General features: G+C 40.5%; 1 protein-coding gene across 1 annotated transcript in view; it reads left to right on the forward strand.

Moving 5' to 3' along the window:
• LOC127413678 (cadherin-23-like) overlaps window positions 1–19,661 on the forward strand; it is a 315,190-nt gene that overhangs the window by 105,452 nt on the left and 190,077 nt on the right. The window contains exons 6-8 of the mRNA XM_051650995.1: window positions 5,201–5,395; window positions 5,790–5,918; window positions 19,116–19,194. Of these exons, the coding sequence (XP_051506955.1) occupies window positions 5,201–5,395; window positions 5,790–5,918; window positions 19,116–19,194 (403 nt within the window). The remainder of the gene's footprint in view (window positions 1–5,200; window positions 5,396–5,789; window positions 5,919–19,115; window positions 19,195–19,661) is intronic.

A 19,661-nucleotide genomic window follows, 5' to 3' on the forward strand; every position in this document is an offset into this window, starting at 1 on the left:
ATCTCACTCCACATCTCACTCTGAATCTCACTCCACACCTCACTCTGAATCTCACTCCACATCTCACTCTGAATCTCACTCTCATTCTTAATCTCACTCTGTGTCTCATGCCACTTTTCACTCTGAATTTCACTCCACTTTTCACTCTTAATCTCACTCTTTTTTCATTCTAAATCTCACTTCACTTTTCTCTCTGAATCTCACTCCACATCTCACTCTGAATCTTACTCTCATTCTTCATCTCACTCTGCGTCTCACGGCACTTTTCACTCTGAATTTCACTCCACTTTTCACTCTGAATCTCTCTCCGTTTTTTTCATTCTAAATCTCACTTCACATCTCACTCTGAATCTCACTCCACATCTCACTCTGAATCTCACTCTCATTCTTAATCTCACTCTGTGTCTCATGCCACTTTTCACTCTGAATTTCACTCCACTTTTCATTCTTAATCTCACTCTTTTTTCATTCTAAATCTCACTTTAATTTTCACTCTGAATCTCACTCCATTTTTTCATTATAAATCTCACTTCACTTTTCACTCTGAATCTCATTCCACATCTCACTCTGAATCTCACTCCACATCTCACTCTGAATCTCACTCTCATTCTTAATCTCACGCCACTTTTCACTCTGAATTTCACTCCACTTTTCACACTGAATCTCACTCCATTTTTTCATTCTAAATCTCACTTCACATCTCACTCTGAATCTCACTCTTTTTTCATTCTAAATCTCACTTCACTTTTCTCTCTGAATCTCATTCCACATCTCACTCTGAATCTCACTCTCATTCTTCATCTCACTCTGCGTCTCACGGCACTTTTCACTCTGAATTTCACTCCACTTTTCACTCTGAATCTCTCTCCATTTTTTTCATTCTAAATCTCACTTTACTTCTCACTCTGAATCTCACTCCATTTTTTCATTCTAAATCTCACTTCAATTTTCGCTCTGAATCTCACTGCCACTTTTCACTCTGAATCTTCACTCTCACTTCTTCATCTCACTCTACATCTCACTGCTCTTTTCACTCTGAATCTCACTTTACTTTTCACTCTGAATCTCACTCCATTTTTTCATTCTAAATCTCACTTCAGTTTTCACTCTGAATCTCATTCCACATCTCACTCTGAATCTCACTCTCATTCTTAATCTCACTCTGCGTCTCACTGCACTTTTCACTCTGAATTTCACTCCACTTTTCACTCTTAATCTCACTCTTTTTTCATTCTAAATCTCACTTTAATTTTCACTCTGAATCTCACTCCATTTTTTCATTCTAAATCTCACTTCACTTTTCACTCTGAATCTCATTCCACATCTCACTCTGAATCCGACTCCACTTGTCACTCTGATTTTAACTCCCTTTTTGACTCTGAACATTTTTGACTCTGACTCTTAACTTTTCAATATGAATCTCGGTCTCGCTCCACTATATTTCAATCCACTATTCACTTTGAATCTCACTCTCCTTTTTTACTCTGAATTTCATTCCTTTTTTGAATTTGAATCTCACTCCACTTTTGACAATGAATCAAACTTTTAATAATTGTTTTCACATTTTGTCCTTGTTTTTTGTGTAATCTCATTCACACAAAACACTGTTTGCTCTCAGAGTGTACATTTTGCTTCACTTTTTACTATGTATCTCGCTTCACATCACACTCTGAATCTCACACCACTTTTCACTCTAAATCTCACTTTACTTTTCACTCTGAATCTCAGTCCACATCTCACTCTGAATCTCATTCCACTTTTCAATCTATATCTTGGTGTCGCTCCACTTTGAATTTCTCTCCACTATTCATTCTGTATCTCACTTCCCTTTTCAATCTGAATTTCACTCCTTTTTGACTCTGAATGTCACTCCACATTTCACTCTGCTTTTCTCTCTGAATCTTGCTCCACTTTTAACTCTGAATTTCACTCTACTTCTCTCTCTGAATCTCACTTCGTTTTCCCCCCACTCTGAATCTCACTCCACCTTTCACTTTGAATCTTGCTCCACTTTTCACTCTGAATCTCACTCTAATTTTCATTCTGAATCTTGGTCTCGCTTCATTTGAATTTCAATCCACTATTCACTCTAAACCTCACTCTCCTTTTTACTCTGAATTTCACTTCATATCTCACTTTGAATCAAAATTCTTACAATTTTGGCCTTGTTTTTTGTGAAATCTATTTAAAAAAAACACTCATTGCTCTCAGTGTGTGAATTTCGCTTCACTTTTTCTCTGTATCTTGCTCCACAGTTCACTCTGAAACTGTTTTTTTCCATTGGTGTAACTGTTTTTATCTAAAATAATTTGTCTTGTGCCACAATGTTTATAAGGTCCAGAAAGCTACAGTAATAATAAGTTGCCTCTTCTCTCTCCTCACATGTTCCCCTCTCTCTCCTTGTGGATCAGGAATAATCTTCTCTTACATACCACAGTTGAAAGAGGCTGGGGAGTCCCTGCTGTATTTGCAGTTTTTAATGCTATTAGATATGCCCCTCTCATGCATTCTTTTTCTCCCTTCATTCTCTTATTTTATACTTTTGTCACTTTTTTTTATCTCAAGTGTTATATTTAATTTCAAAATTAATTTTCAATGCAGATCAATATTTTTTTTTTTTTTTTGTATAGGGGGGTCACTAAATATTCTGAAATACACAATGTATCATCAGCATCCTATATAGGTCTTTCAATAGGTACATTTTTGTGGCTCCTTTACACTAGACCTTTTGGTGTGCACATGAATGTGTTTGATGTTAGACTTTGGTATGTGTTTTTTAAAGCTGTCCAAACTTGAGTGCACACCATCGTGAAATGGTGGTCTGCTATTGATTACGTATACTTAGCCTATTGTTGTATAGTTCATTTCTCATTACTGCTTGTCCCTACCGAAATTGCTTCAACAAGCAGCTTGCATTCTTCAAATATCTTGCAGTGTATCTGAAGCACACACAAAACATGACTTTAACAGTGAAGTTGTTGTCTTCACCTCCTGAGATACCTAGATACAGTAAACAGCTGATGCTAGTACTCATGGTGGTACTCACATTGATGATGCAAATGTAACACAGTTCAGAGCCAAATCATATAATTTAAAAAGAACCCTGCTGGGGGAGGGGGTGTAATCAAACTCTGGTTCAGACCAAGCAATTAAACCAAGTGTGAATAAAAAAAACTTTGAGTTGTGATGGAATCACTACATTGTCGTTATTAAAACTTTTATTAGAAATGTCACTGACTTACCAATTTTTCTGAGAAAACATCGCTCAGAAATCTTGTAAAACACATAAGTATTTATTTGCTGTAACTTTATGACCAAAATTAATTTGAACGACTAAGCAAGTGTTCCTGTTTCCGAAATGTCAGCGCTCTTGTCTAAAATGGTCTATTTTGAAGGAGTTTGAACTTTAGCATGGTGGAGCTCAGGGCAGCTGAACAGTATGAATGTGAGAGAGTGTTACCAAGGCAAGCCAAGAGCAAAAGTTAGAATTCACTGTCCACGTCTTCCTTCATTCCTTCTTACCATTCTTCTTTTTCTAATCCTCTTTTCTCTTTTTCTTTTATCTTTCCCTTCTTATACCTCTCATGCTTTCTTCCTCTCCAGTAGTTTATCTGAATCTTTTCTAATCCTTTTTTTTTCAAAGGATGGATATCTGCTGTTTTACTGAAAGAGATAAAGAGTGAGCGCTTGCTGAACTTCTTCCTCTCAGGAAAGATCTGGTTTACTCTTGTGGAAGAGGATGTGTGTCTCTCTTTCTCACTCTTTTCTTCTCTGCTTCTTTTGCCTCAGGATTCTGGGAGTAGTGCAGTAACTAGAGTAACTAGTAGAGCAGTTTATGTATACATGTACTGTATTTACCATATTATAAGCAGGCCCAAACAAATCTGCACGCAGACATCCTGTCACATCATAGAAAATCTATCATTCATATTTGTTCTACTCATTCCCTACCCCTCGCATGCTTGTTTATTAAATATTTTGGCTAATTTTATGATGCTTTCAGCTACCAATGAAAGTGTAGTATTCTCACTACATGTAACACATGGTCCCTTTCTCAAAATTCCACAGATTTTTCCCTGAAAATCAGCGCATAATGTGCGGAAAAGTCTGCAGATTCTGTCTGAGCCTGATCATAAGAATGAGTAATGCAGCTGACTATTCATAGTTAGTTGAGACTTAAACAGGAGTAACATGAGTTCAAATGCACTTGTCATTCCCTTATAGTGTTATTGGTTTAGGTTGTATATGATGTGTAAATACGTATATCAATGATTTAAAGATATACAGTATCTATAATATATGTAATCATATAACATAACCAGCAAAATCTCACCAAACCTGTCAAGAACATGTTTGGGTTATATTTGATCCCCCCAAAATAAATTCTGAAGCCATTTTCAAGACTATGAAGATTTTTTTTTTTTTTGCATTATTACATCATTTTCATGACAAGTTAGCATATTATTGCCCCCAAAGTTTCATTACCATAATACACAAAGGATCTCCTTCTCATTACTGTAATGACAAAAATTTATTTATTTTAAGTATTTATTTATATTGTACAGTAACATCATAGTAGTACAGTATTTTGTTTTAATTACAGTAATACAGTAATGAAAATTTTATAGTAATAAACATTGAGAATAATGCACATTACAATGTACGAGCACATTGCAGTAATGGGGTGTGCTGCCATTACAATAATATTTTAATAAAAATAAGTACATAAAAAAAGGCTTCAGTTTTTCTAAGCAAAATATAATATCATTTTTAAATGTATGCGGGACATGTTTTCGTATAATTCACCTGAATTGATAACTTGCAGATGTACCTATAGGTAAAGTAAAAATATTTTTTGTAATGATTAGCGTTAGGCTTAGGGTTAAAACGTAGGGAGAGTCTGAAAATGCTCCTCTGGCTGTTTAGCCCTGAGCTCTGTTTATGTTCTGAGGGAGTTTTATGGCACGTGTGTGCTGTGGTGCTGACTGGCAGCATCATGTCTCAGTGATCATCTCTGATGTGTGTAATTTACTCACAGGTAAAATGACAAAGACAAGAGCTGTCACTCATCTGAAATACTGTATGCTGAACCACAGCATTACAAAGTGCTCCTCATGCAATTTTCCTCTTGCTTTCTTTCTTGCTTTTTGAATTAATGAATGATGTGTTTCATTATGTCTCTGTGTGTGTTTGTGTACAGAACACTCCAGTGGGAACGTCAGTGTTTATGGTGAACGCCACAGACCCAGATCAGGGCACGGGCGGCAGTGTGCTGTTCTCCTTCCAGCCTCTCTCTCCGTTCTTTGCCATCGACGGGGCCAGAGGAACAGTTACTGTGACCAGAGCACTGGACTATGAGACCACAGCTGCCTATCAGATCACTGTTAATGCCACGGTTAGAAAACACACACAAACAATAGAGCTCTAGATATATTATGTACATTTATTACTGGCAAACTGACAAACAGTCTATGGCAACACCTTAAATTGTGGAAGAGGTGCTATTTTGAGTTTTACCAGGCAGATGATTTATATTAAGATTTAAGTACGAACTCAACCCATTTGTAGGGACCGGAATATCATAGAGATTTGGGGGATCTTTTTAACTTTGGCTTATAAGTAACCACCTTGCAATCACCCAGAAAACCCTAGCAATGCCCTAGCAACCATTCAGAACACCTTAGCAACCTCATACCAAGGCCATGACAACCACTCACAGCACTCTAGCATTGTGGTGGCAACATTTGCATGGAGAAAGTAATATTTGTGTGTTTGTGTATTTCTTACAGGACCAGGATAAACGTCGCCCTCTCTCCAGTCTGGCTAATTTGGCATTTACCATCACTGATGTTCAAGACATGGACCCCATCTTCACCAACCTCCCGTACAGCACTAATATAATGGAGGACGCACCACCAGTCAGTATATAGTATACACACGCACGCACGCATGCACACACTCATACATATAAATGTGGTTCTGCACTTGTGTAATATTTAATAGGTGAATTTAATAAAAACATGTCATTCACATTACACCCCAAAATCAAAAGAAAAATAATTTTGCATATAGAAAATGAAGCCTTTTTTAAGACCATACATTTTTCTATTTCTGAAATTGTTACATTTCATGAAAGTGATCTATATAAAATACTTAAAAATAAATAAATGCCAAAAAATGTTATAGGTCCTTCAGTTTTCTCATTATCATTTTCTCTAAGTGAAGTACAATTTATATCCTCTTTTGATTTTGGGCTGAGAAATGACCCGTACATGTTCTTGACAGGTTTTGTGTGATTCATCCAGATATAGTGGCTCTATCTCAAAACCAGTGAGCTGCCTACCTAAATACATCATAGCATTTTGGGACATTTGATTGGTTTTCAGACACATCAATAGTCCAAAAGCAGGAATGTATAAGGAAAATAAAATAAAGGTTTGTATAAAACATACAGTCCTCAGCAAATGAGAGGGAGAGACAGATAGAGAGAGACAGTTTGGCTGAAAAATTTATTTGTTCACTAATTAGACAATCATTATGAGAGAAGCAGCCATTATACCTGTGAAATCTCGCTGGAATATTCATGTAATTGCAGTGTTAGATTTATACTCTGACCTGTTCTGAGTGAGAGCCCATGAAAAGGACATTCAGACCAAGATTTAAAGATATGATTCACCACCAGACATTCATTCCTGTGCCAGTTTACTCAATGTGTCAAATACACTGGCAAAGGCCGTGTGCATATATGTCTGTTTATTTCCAAGCATTTGTTTTTGTCTGTGTGGGAAAAATGGTGTCTACTTAATTATCCACTATGGTTTTCTGTAGTATACAGTATAGTGTGCTTAAACTGTAGCTTTAGAGGGATATTTCACCCAAAAATGGAAATTCTGTAATAATTTACTCACCCTCATGTCCTTCCAAACCCATATGACTTTCTTCCTTATGAGAGTTGACAAAAGAGATGTTTTAATGTGCTTTCTAGTCTGTCTCTTCAATACAATGGCAGTGGATACTGACTCTCTTTAAAGCTTAATAAAGACTCAAAAGTATCATAAGTGTAGTCCATGCGACTCATGTGTCACATTCCAAATCTTCTAAAGGCATACGATATGGTTTTGGAGAGATACAGCCCGAAATTTATGTCATTTTTCAGTGAAAATCTTGACGTCTGTTGCATGTTCATGAGCTTTATGATAGGAGTTTGAGATATTAAGAGCTATAAAAATTCATGTGCGACTTTCACTGAATTTTTACTGAGAAATTACTTAAATTCAGGGTTGTTTCTCACAAAAACCTGTCCATATGCATTAGTTACTCCCCAGATCTGTAGGCTCTCTTCCTCCTCTTTTCTCACTCTTGTCCATTTGCACGTACATTAACTTTTTAGTGTGTCAAAACTGAAGTGTGGTGGCACAGATCTATCAGTTATCTCAGAGCAGTTCAGGAATAAATTGACAGCGAGAGAGAGAAAGCGATGACTTCAGTCAGGTTGTCCTGTCTAAATCAGCCGGTCAGCATCAAGCTCTCAGTGGACATGATTGATTTTGGCATTTAATTTCTTATGTACTGAAGTGTTTCCTGTATAATCTTCCTGGACACAAACTGAGAAGCAATGGAAGTACTCTTCAAAAAGACAACAGGCCTTTGTGATTAGAATTAGACACTCCAAACACATATGCCCTCAATAACGGCACATGTCACACTGGCATGTTCATGTAAAAGAATGTTGACGTGTACACTTAGCCACATGCTGAGCACTTAAACCTTATCTTCCCTCACACACTCGTACACAGACGGAGTGTGTGTCAGCTCAGTCGACGGGCCTCGGGCTAAGTGACTGAGTGGGTGTGGACCTTTCTCAAGGCTGTTGGCATTTACACGCAAACAGATATCAAACACGCTGTGCTGTCATGGGTCATGTCAAAACAAAGCTCCATTTACCCTCCCTGCATTTCCATCTCTCGCTCTACCTGAGGTGCATCCATATTATGCATAATAGTGGTGGAGAAGCTGCCAGATTTCAAGCTACTCATAATTTACAGTAGTTTAAATAATAGTTCTCTTGAAAAGGAAAATTCTCTCATCATTTACTCACCCTAAAGTTGTTCCAACTCCATATGACTTACTTTTGTCTGTGGAACAAAAATTGGGATTTTTAAAGGATGTTTCGTTCTCTGATTTCAGTACAGTGGCAGTTTATAGTGACTCACTTTGAAGCTTAAAAAAGGGCGGCACGTTCTGGGCGTAGTATGCCAAAGTGATGGCATTAATGACCCAGTGGGCGATCCTCTGTTTGGAGACAGTGCTCCCTTTCCGCTGTCCTCCAAAGCAGACAAAGAGCTGCTCAGAGCATCTAAAGCTCTGCGTGCGATCCAAATAGATGTGTAAAGCACGCACCAGACACAGCAACGACAAGGCTGGGTCTGCCTCCTCCTGGGGCAGCGCTTGCAGGTTCACTACTTGATCCCTAAACAGGGTTGTGGGAACCTTGGGCACATAGCCCGGCCGTGGTCTCAGGATCACGTGAGAGAATTCCGGACCGAACTCCAGGCACGTGTCGCTGACAGAGAACGCCTGCAGGTCCCCTACCCTCTTGATGGAGGTGAGTGCAGTCGCAAGGAGTCTGGGTGGGCCAGTAAGGTGCTACTAGGATGACCTGCTCCTCGTCCTCCCTGATCATCTGTGCAAGTAGGCTCACTGGGGGAACAATACTTGCGTAGCCCCCGGGGCCAGCTGTGTGCCAGCGCATCTGTGCCGAGGGGAGCCTCGGTCAGGGCATACCAGAGCGGGCAGTGGGAGGATTCCCGGGAAGCGAACAGGTCTACCTGTGCTTGACCCAATCGACTGCCCTGTGGCACCATGCCCATCTCGGGACTTGAGTTTGAAGCCAGTGCTGAAGCCGTCTCATATGCATCAACCCGAGCGGCGTAACCGCCGCTGAGGACACCATATGCCCCAGGAGCCTCTGAAATTACTTCAGGTCCAAGATCCAAGACCCTTCTTCATCTTGACTGGAGGGACAGGCCCTATCGCGTAATTCTGCAGAAGGGTCGTGATCTCTGCATCCAGGGAAGCGGATGCCGTTGAACCTGGGTGGACGCCTAGCGAACTGGATCGCATAGATGAGTTGGACGGTCCGGGTCAGCCATTGCGACGGGTTGGAGAGTGCAAGCCACGCCTCCAAACTCCGGGCAAGGGGGACCAAGGGGACAATCACGTCGGACATACCGGCAGGTGGGGCCTCGCGGTGGTGCGGAGCCTGAGGTGCCACGTTGAGGGGCATCGAGCCCCGAACCTGTGGCCGTGCTGAGTCTGGGGACATCGAAGCACTTCCTGGCTCTGGATACCCACCATAGGACCGGTCAGGGAGGGGGGAGGAGGGAAGTCTTCCCCGTAGTCCATGAAAACCGTCCTGGTGTGGGTGTGTTTGTGCTACAGCTGGGCACACCTACCTCTGGGGTGCCATGCCTGCCATAAAGGGCATGTGGCAAAATCAACAGAAAAGGAAACAAAAGATTCTCCTCCCGGCCCTCCACCAGGGGATGGAGTGGTATGTTCACCACCTCCAGTGCAGCGGGTCTCCTTGTCCCTGGGTCACCCATCTCAGGGGCACTTTGAAGCATTCCTCAGGTTCTTAGCGGCGGGCCGTGAGATGGGTGGCGTCTGCTTCCTGCAGGTGGCTCCACGCCGGAGCCGGCCTCCTGGGGCAGACTGCGGTGGAGCCGGTGTTTGCTGCTGCAGGGGGATGCCCTTGGTGACGAGCAGATGGGGAGCGGGATCTTGATCCGTGCCGTGGCAGGATGCTTTCATCTGCTTATTAACCGTCGAGAACTGCTGGGCAAAGTCCTCAACGGTGTCGCCGATTAGGCCAACCTGGGAGATGGGGGCGCCAAGGAATCGTAGCTTGTCTGCCTCCTTCATCTCGACCAGGTTGAGCCAAAGGTGGAGCTCCTGGACCACCAGGGTTGACATCGCCTGCCCGAGAGACCGTGCCATGTCCTTCATTGCCCAGAGGGCGAGATCAGTCACCGAGCGCAGCTCCTGCATCAATCCCGTGTCAGAACTACCCTCGTGCAGTTCTCTCAGTGCCTTGGCTTGGTGCATTGCAGGAGAGCCATGGTGTGCAGAGCGGAGGTGGCCTGTACAGCGGCACCGTAGGCCTTAGTCGCCGTGACGACGTAAACCTACAGGCCCTGGATGGGAGTCTCGGACGGCTCCGCCAGGTGGTGGTGTTTTGTGGGCACAAGTGCACCGCAACTGCCTTATCCACCTGGGGAATTACCGAGTACCCCCTGGCAGCCCCACCATCGAGGGTAGTGAGAGCGGAGGAGCCCATAAATCGGGTCCGGGCAGTGAAAGGTGCCCACCACAATCTCGTGAGCTCATCATGCACCTCCAGGAAGAAAGGAACCGGGGCGGGGTGCGGCCACGAGCGGCGCTCTGAGCCCAGGAACCAATCATTGAGCCGTGAGGGTTCAGGGGGGAGTGGGGGGTTCCACTCCAGCCCGACGCTCGCTGCCGCCCAGGCAAGCATGGCCGCCAGCTCCGCCTCAGCCTGCAACTGGGCGACCGCACCCAAGGGTGGGAGCCCAGTCAAGTCCTTGGCATCAGACTGGACGACCCTGCTCTCTGTGACCGTGAGCCCATCCACTTCGTGAGCACCGAATGAGATCACGAACTCGCCCTGAGACGAGCCAGCAGTCTCATCCCAGTGGGGCGAACGAGCGCGCTGGGGAATGGCAGGTCCGTGGGGGGTACCTGGTGGAACTCCCATTGGAAACCCCAAATCGCTCCCAGTGATAACCGACACGTCCTCAAACCCATAGGTAGAAGGACCGTGGCGGGGAACCACTGGGGTGGCTTTCCCTCTGAGGAAGGAAAGCCGCAACCGCAACGTTACCATGGTCATGCTTTCTCAGTGAGAACATGACCCGTCCACGAACGCCGTCTCCGCGTGGGCAGTGCCCAAGCACATAAGACAGCGATCATGGCCATCGGAAGCGGAGAGGTAATGACCGCAACTAAGAATTATACACAAACGGAAAGGCATCTTTAAAAAGACGCTCTCCGTCAGTGCCACTCTTTTAGAAGGAAAATATACTCTTTCAGAGGAAGAATATACTCTTTTAGTCTGCTGAAGCGCCCAGGGGCGTTCTCTGCACACCACCGGTGCAAGAAGGGGAGAAGCCGCTGTAATGTGCCGTAAATCCAACAGCTTTGCAGAGGTGAATGGTTCGGCGGAGGAATTCAGCTAGCTGAAACACAACCACTTGGCTCCGAAGAGAAAATCTGAATGAGTGGTTGCGAGCCAGCTCCTTTTATACCCGTATGTCCGGGGGAGTGGCATGCAAATTCCACTTGCCAATTCCCATTGCCCTTTTCTCAAAGATCAGAGGTGTTTGGGGCTCCCAAGAGTGACCCCTAGTGTCACTACATCGACACAACGTCGAGTGAGTGACAGATAGGGAATTACAGTTGTGCAACTCTTTTGAAAAAATAGTTAGCTACACTTCAAACTACTAACAAAAATATATTCAACTATTTGTTCTGGTCCTCTAATCTGATTGGACAAGCTTTGTTCCAAGAGAGCTTATGTTTAGTATAACAATACTAAAACAATTTTTGTATCACACCATTTGTTTGCGTTTTTTGCGTTCTAGACAGAACATATTGTTCTATGTTTTTCTCATATTTTTTAAATGAATTAATTTCAGTTAGGGTGACATCTAAAAACTTAGAATACACACTTATTTATATAACATAAATGTTGACTAAAAACTAAATGTTTTTAATTTCAGTTCATTCTGAGCAGAAACCGTATATATTCATTCCAGTTCCGACCTTCCACTGCCTTCTTTCCAGTCGAAATCCGGTTAACAAAATTAAAGAATGGTTAATAACATTATTTTATAATTTTTTTATTTTTATGACTGTGCTACGGTGCGTGATATACCAGTTGCAGTGTTACCAGATATCTCAAGAAAAAAATGGAACTGGTCTGGAAAAACAAGTTCAAGATAAGGGAATTGCCTGTTTTTGGTTACGTTCTGCAAATAATTTATTTAGTTTTTGTTTTTTGTTTTTGTCCCTTCGAACGTTTTCAGTCCCTGACATAAGTATAATGTTTTCATTAAGTGTAAAGTTGAAGACTCAGGTATGTGTCTTTCCTGGGAATTGAACCCATGATATTGACATTTAGTTGACCTACAGGAACACAACTTCAGTGGGCCCTGTTACTCATGGAGCCAACAAAGAGTCAACAACGGATAGTTCACCCGAGCATCACTGTTGTTGCTCCAAACTCATATGATTTTTTAATTAAAACTTTAACATGCAGCTCAACCATTTGGTACATTTTGAGTTATGATATCCTGTAAAAAAAAAAAAAAACAATACTCAGCACAACCTGATTGAGGCATCTACTTGGATAGTAGACAGATCAAGTCAACTACATACTAAAAAATAAAGTTTGATGAATGAAAATAAATAAATAAAATAACATTAATATATGATAAAAGTGCCCTTTCAATTTAGCATTGTTTTTTTAATTGAAAATGTGAAAAAGCTTAGAAAAATCAAAGATTTAATTCATCATATTTATTTGTATAGCAATTTCACAACACGCATCATTTTAAAGCAGCTTTACAGAAAATCATGCATTAACAGAAAATGTAACTGTAATATCTATAAAGTGTTAGAGTCATAATTGTGTAGTTTGATTAAATATGATTGTAAATTTGGTATAAAAATAAATAATTAAGTAATAATTTTATTTAGAACCCCAGTGAGCAAGCCAAAGTCGACTGTGGCAAGGAACACAAAACTCCATAAGATGTTGGTTAATGGAGAAAAATAACCTTGGGAGAAACCAGGCTCACTGTGCTCACAGTTCCCCTCTGGCTAACCAATATGAATATAATGCCAATATTAGTTATATATGTGCAGTGCAAGTCATGGTTTAAACTGAGTAAACTAAGTAAGTATTAAGGGCCAGTGTTTAAACAAAGACAAACTTTAAGATTAATGACTAATGTCTTGAAGTTCATCCTTGATTAACTGCAGAAGTTTATATAGATGCATTGTACTTTGTTAGTTGGCTGATGAAGACTTTTGTTGGCAGTTAATTGATAGTCTATGTATTCCATTTCAAGAGTGTAGTCCATCATTAGACCAAGGTGATGTAGGCAGAGATTAGTGAGGTGCATCGCAGTTCAACCAGCCGGTCATTTCAGTGAGGTCTATTCTAAGTCCAAGGTTCAGGCAGTGGCATATGAAGTATCCCATGTCTTATGGTTGGAGTTGCATCAGTTCATCCTCGGAAGTCCATCGTAATAGACTGAAGTGATGTCTGGCTGGCACCGGCTGCATTTAGTCATCATCACTCAGAGACACGTAGCAGTGGAGTCTGACACCAAGCAGGAACGGAGCTGGATCTGGCCGGTTCTGGTGACCTCGGGATATGAATCCCGAGGTTGAGACAGGGATACAAATAGAATAATATTAGCGTAGATGCCATTCAATTTATTGCAGAGTTATAGATCATGATAAATGTTTCTTGTTCAGACCTAACTAAAGCAGCCTAATTGTGGGTTGAAGGATAAATTAGGTGTATGCCTGGCTAAATAGATGGGTCTTTAGTCTAGACTTTAATTCAGTGAGTGTGTCTGCATCCTGAACAGTGTTAGGGAGACTATTCCAGTTTAGGAGCCAAATAGGAAAAGGATCTACCTCCTTTTGTAGATTTTGATATTCTAGGAACTATTAACAGGCCAGAATTTTGTGATCGTAATGAATGTGATGAAATATAGCATGATAGAAGGTCACTTAAGTACTACAGAGCTAGACCATTCAAAGCGTTGTACGTAGTTAAAAAAATGTTTTAATTAATACGAAATGTAACAGTTAGCCAATGTAACGACGATAAAATGGGGCTAATATGATCATATTTTTTGGTTCTAGTCTGCACTCTGGCTGCTGCATTTTGACCAATTAAAGTTATTTACTGAACTTGCTGGACATCCTCCCAGTAATGCATTACAATAATCTAGTCTTGATGTCATGAACACATTAATTAGTTTTTCGGCATCAGCAACAGAGAGCATGTGTCATAACTTAGCAATATTTCTAAGGTGAAAGAATGCTGTTCTACAAACGTTGGAAATGTGATTTTCAAAGGATAGATTGGTATCAAATATAACACCTAATTTTTTGCTGTTGAAGACGACGTAACAGTACACCCATCAAGATACAAAGTATATTTCAACGGCTTAATTTTAGAGGTTTTTGGTCCAATAATTAATACCTCTGTTTTGTCGGAATTGAGTAGAATTACATTTCTGGCCATCCAGTCTTTGATTTCATTGATACACTCTGCTAATTTTGAGAATTGTGAAATTTTGTTGGGTTTCGAAGAAATATAAAGTTGGGGTTCATTGGCATAACAGTAGAAACTTATTCCATGATTCCTGATAATATATCCCAGGGCAAGCATATATAAGGAGAAAAGCAGAGGCCCTAAAACTGATCCCTGTGGCACTCCATACTTAACACTGAAATAAAAGTTTTAATTCATTTATTTATGTATTTATTTTTTATTTATTTTTTATACATCATAATTAACATATCACACAAACATAGTTATGATGACAGTGGTCACTAATAGCAAGTTTCCATTGTTTTATTCCCAGTAAAAATGATATTAGTCAATGGCATTTTGGCAAAAACTACAGTTTACAGACCATGTTTTGTAAGGTAAGACACAAATGAGCAAATTTAATTGTGTTCTTAGGAGATTGTCTTTTTTACTAATCCTATTTGATATGCTTATATTTTTTTAGACAAAAAATATTTTATGCTGTTGCATCATAATACAGATGAGGGCAACTGTAGGTGAACAAGTCTGATATCTCCCACAAAAAGACTTCCAAAGTAAAGCAAATCACAAGCAAATAAAAAAAAAAAAACTTTTATTTCTATATTAATGATTGACATCAATTCAGAATGCTGAAACATGCTTTACATTAATGGACATCTCATCTGTTTGGTAGAAGCTTATTATAAATACAATTGGGTCCATTAAAAAAAAGTTTTTGTTGTCATTATTGGCCCAAGGAACTCGAAATGTCCTGCAACAACATGAGAGTGAGTAAATGATGACAGAAATGTAGTTGTTGGGTGAAAAATCCCTTTTAACATTTTATATGTTGGTACACTCGATAAAAACGTCAACAGTTTTGGAAATGAATGCGTGCAGCTAAAAAGCAGCATCATGGTTTACAGTGCACACACCGTACACAGCATGCACAATTGTACACTCTATGTGGTACATGTTCATATAGTAGAAAGTCGAACCTGCCAAACAGAAAAAAAAAAAGTTTGACAAAGGCTAAAACGATTATAAAAACCAGATGTTTGCTGGGAAAGTTGGGAGTCTGTGCACCGTTGTCGTTGCCGTTTTTTGTTTTGATTTTTTGTCAGGGTGACAGTTAAAGGCTTTTTAGGGGCAAACACAATTTGGCTGTCAAGCGCTTGATCTGAAATTGTGGAAGAGAAGAGACAGAGGGATGGAGGAAGGACAGAGGCGTGAATGAAGAGGTGCAGGGGGCATGTTTAAGGAAGAGAGGACAGCAGCGAGAGAGAGAGAGAGAGAGAGAGAGAAAGAGAGGCATGTGCATGATTGAACATTCCACTTGTGTGGAGAATAGCACGCAAATTACTTCAGCCACAATTCATCCCCTGTTCAGTCGCTCACTCCTTACTTTTGTCATCCATTTCTCCCTCCACTTCTGTCTGTAAACGTGCTGTAATTGATTGTGTGCTGTAATAGCCGTGGAGTGTTGGCCCAAATGAAGCAAAGCTCTCAGACACTATAAGCTGGATCAATGACAGTCACTTTCTCTCTATCTGTTCTCTTTTAGCAACTTTACCATTTCTTATTCATGATCAAACAGTCTTCTAATTCTCATTTCTGTGTATTTCACCATTTATGTTTTTTCATGTCTCATTTCATTTATTTGTTCTTGAAGCTGATGTCCCTGTAACGGCATTGTTCGCCAGGTCCCTCATGTCTCTTTTTCTGACTATTTTGAACAATTTTAGCTTTAATGGACTGAACAGTTTGAAAATAATAAACATTTGAGAAATATGCACGAAGAACACATGTGGTCTTTCAAGTTTTTATAGGAATAGTTCACCCAAAATGAAAATTCTGTTATTATTTGCTCAACCTCATGTTGTTCCAAACCTGTATGCTGTTTTTTTTCTTCTTCTATGGAGCTCTAAAGGAGAATATTTGAAGAATATTTGTTAGCTCTTTTCCATTCGGCAGTTTATAGTCCATAAACCTCTAAATTCCAAGTCTTTCGAAGCCATACAATAGCTTTGTATTTGAAAAAAGGAATGGTATGTCATTGTAAGGAAAAGAGCTGCAGAGAAATTCTTCAAAATTACTTCTTTTTTTTGTTCCGTGATGAAAAAAAATACATGTGGGTTTGGAAGGACACAAGGGTGTGTAAATAATGACAGAATTTTCATTTTTGGTGACTTTAACAAGGTTAAGGTTGGGAAAGGAGGAGGTGGGAACCAGCTGAACCGTCAAAATAATATATAATTTAAACAAAAAGACACACAAACATAAACGCATACAGGGCAGGTGCCTGTAGCTCTCTCTTGAACTGCCGCATCTCGTTGCACTTATCCCTCTCCTCAGCTGATTAGCCAGATTGGGGTCCGGGCGTGTGTAGTCACAGCCCGGCCCGCCCTCCTCCTTGTCACACTCCTCCCTCCTTTGCCTCAGGCCGGGGAACCCCCGGCATGTTGTACATCCCCTCCTTCCCGCCTGCCGGCAGGTCTTCCCCACCTTCTGTGACCTGGGAGGGAGACAATGAGAGGGAAAAACAAAACAACAAAAAGAGGAGAGGGAAAGGCCAACATGGAGCGACAGTGAGAGAGAGAGAGGAGAGAGAGGAAAAACTTACTTACCTTGGCTGTCGCCTGGTCCTTGATCACACCTCCACCCTCTGGCGGACAACAGCCACTCCTCCCCAGGCAGACCGGAGCCAGTCCTCCAACCCCTGGTGGACAGAACTCCCCTCCGCATTTCGGCGGCCGGTAGGGAACTCCTCCGCCCTGGCAGAGGCCCCACCGCTCCAGGTGGCGGGCAGTGAGCCCCTCCTCCCCTCGCAGACGGCGGCCGTTCCTCCACGTCCAGGCGGCCGGTAGCAACTCCTCCGTCCCCCGGCGGATGTCCGCAGCTACTCCTTTGGGGTGGATGGTAGTGTCAAGGACTCTACGACGGCGCATCCCTCCTCCTTCCCGGGCTTCGGCACCAATGTAACAACGTTAAGTTTAGGAACGGAGGGGGCAGTAACCGGCTGAACCATCAAAATATTATTGAATTTAAACAAAAAGACACACAAAAATAAATGCATACAGGGCAGCTGCCTGTAGCTCTCTCTCTCGAACTGCCGCATCTCTTGCACTTATCCCCCTGATTAGCCTGATTGGAGGCCGGGCATGCGTAGTCATGGCCCGGGCCCGCCCTCCTCTTTGTCACAGTGATGATATAAAATTAAGCAATATTGCAAATGACGCAATGGTTTTAATGAGCTTTTTATTTGGAAATTAAGCAATATCGCGAATATTGCAATGGTATGAATTAGCTTTATATTTGGATACTAACTTTCATAAAGCGGGTATCAGTAGACTAAAATCATAATCCTTCAGAGCTGCACAATTAATCAAAATAACATCAAAACAGCGATATGAACTGCAATCATGTCTTCAGGTCTCTCAGAGAAGTTCACGTGCAATGTGAAATCAAATACTGCAGGTTCAAGCATTCATGCAATTCCAAACATTAGTAGCTGCTACGAGGTATTATACAAACCTACAAATGCTGCACAGTATAACAGAAAATGAGAAGTTGACAGCGTTTCACCAGATGCTGAACATGGTAAACTGTCAAATAGACACAACACTTTCAGTGTCAAAATAAAAGCTCCAGGTGAAGTTGAAGAAAATAGGACAGAAATATATAACTGTTGTATAAAACAAATCTAATCCTCAAAATAATATTGATAATTCAGTATTATATTATAATAATTACAATAACTAATTGTAAATAATAATCATAAATAATAATAACATTTTATAGAATAATAATGGTAGGTAAATAATGATTTAAGCTACATTGTAAATTGAATATAAATATAAATGTGCATATCAATCTCATCCTCTCTTGTGTTAAAAAAAAAATATAGATAATATATATATTTTTTTATATTTTTATTTTATGCCTTTAAAAATATTGAATCTACTTGGCTACAATAGCTGTCTGGATGAAGTGATGTTTCCTCTCATTAAAAAACAAACAAAAAAACAACAACTTTTCAGCAATTTCAGAGCAAATACATAATTAGCAATCCAACCGAATGAATGCCAATTGAATATCATCAATAGGCTGAAAAATATTGAGATATAATTTGTGTAGCCATATCGCCCAGCCGTAGTGAGAGTTAGTGAAAAGATATAGATATATTTTCATTCAGTAAAGAAAGAACCAAGAGAATATGGTTATTGTTTAGTTAGTCACCAAGGTTTTCTTTCATGTTTTATGGAAGCATAGGGTCATAGTAAACCTGCATATTTCAGACAATTTGAAAATTGTGATTTCAAGGCATGGGAAAGTCGTGTAAATTAATAAAATCTTAAAGTCATGGAAAAGTTAGGGAGATTTTTATACTGAACATAGATTTTTTTGTTTTTTGTTGTTCTTCTCAGCTTTAAAATGTTAAATCGGTTAGAAATTGTTGTTGTGAGTGTGATCTCAATAAAATAATTTTTAAAAACCTTTATCCCGTAATCATGAGTGACTAGAAAAAGCCATGGAAAAATCATTAATTGGTCAAAAAGTGTGGAACTGGGAACCCTGAGCAATGTGTTTGTGATGTGTGTGTGTGTGTGTATGAATACATGTCACTGTTTATCAGCATATTTATCATGATTTTTGTTTTGATGTTTGCATCATGATTTAATGTTTGATTATGTGTTTCTCTCTCAATTCCCCTTTCCCTTTTTCTTTCATTAAATGTTTGTGGTCTGTGTGTCTGCAGGGTTATGAAGTGCGTAAGATCAGGGCAATCGATCAGGACTTTGGTCGGCCACGTGGAATCGGATACACTATCATATCAGGTCAGTCACATCTAGCGTTGTCACAATTATGTAATTTTGTCTACGAATTAATTATAAAACCTTTATGTCGTCTAAAGTGCTCACAGCACTACTACACCAGAAAGAAAGCAATTTTATGACGTTTATGTTTTTATTTCATTATTCGAGTAATATTCTCTTATTTGGATGGCAATATAAGATTGTAATCAATGAAGGTGTTATGTCAAATAATCACGATCAGGTGATTATGTAATAATTGCAACAGGCCTAGCCACATCTGTACATTTATTATGACACAAATACCACACAAAACCCTGACTGCACCACATAACCATAGTCACAGTAGCTCTACAGGGCTACGTGAGATCAAACCTGTGAGCTTTATGTTACCAGACCGGGGCCACATGCACAAAACTTTGCATATTTTACATGCTAATTTTTTTTTTATGTACAGTTGAAGTGTTTCTCTGAAGTACCAATGGACAAGT

The sequence above is a fragment of the Myxocyprinus asiaticus genome, chromosome 23 (assembly GCF_019703515.2).
Source record: "Myxocyprinus asiaticus isolate MX2 ecotype Aquarium Trade chromosome 23, UBuf_Myxa_2, whole genome shotgun sequence".
Taxonomy (NCBI): domain Eukaryota; kingdom Metazoa; phylum Chordata; class Actinopteri; order Cypriniformes; family Catostomidae; genus Myxocyprinus; species Myxocyprinus asiaticus.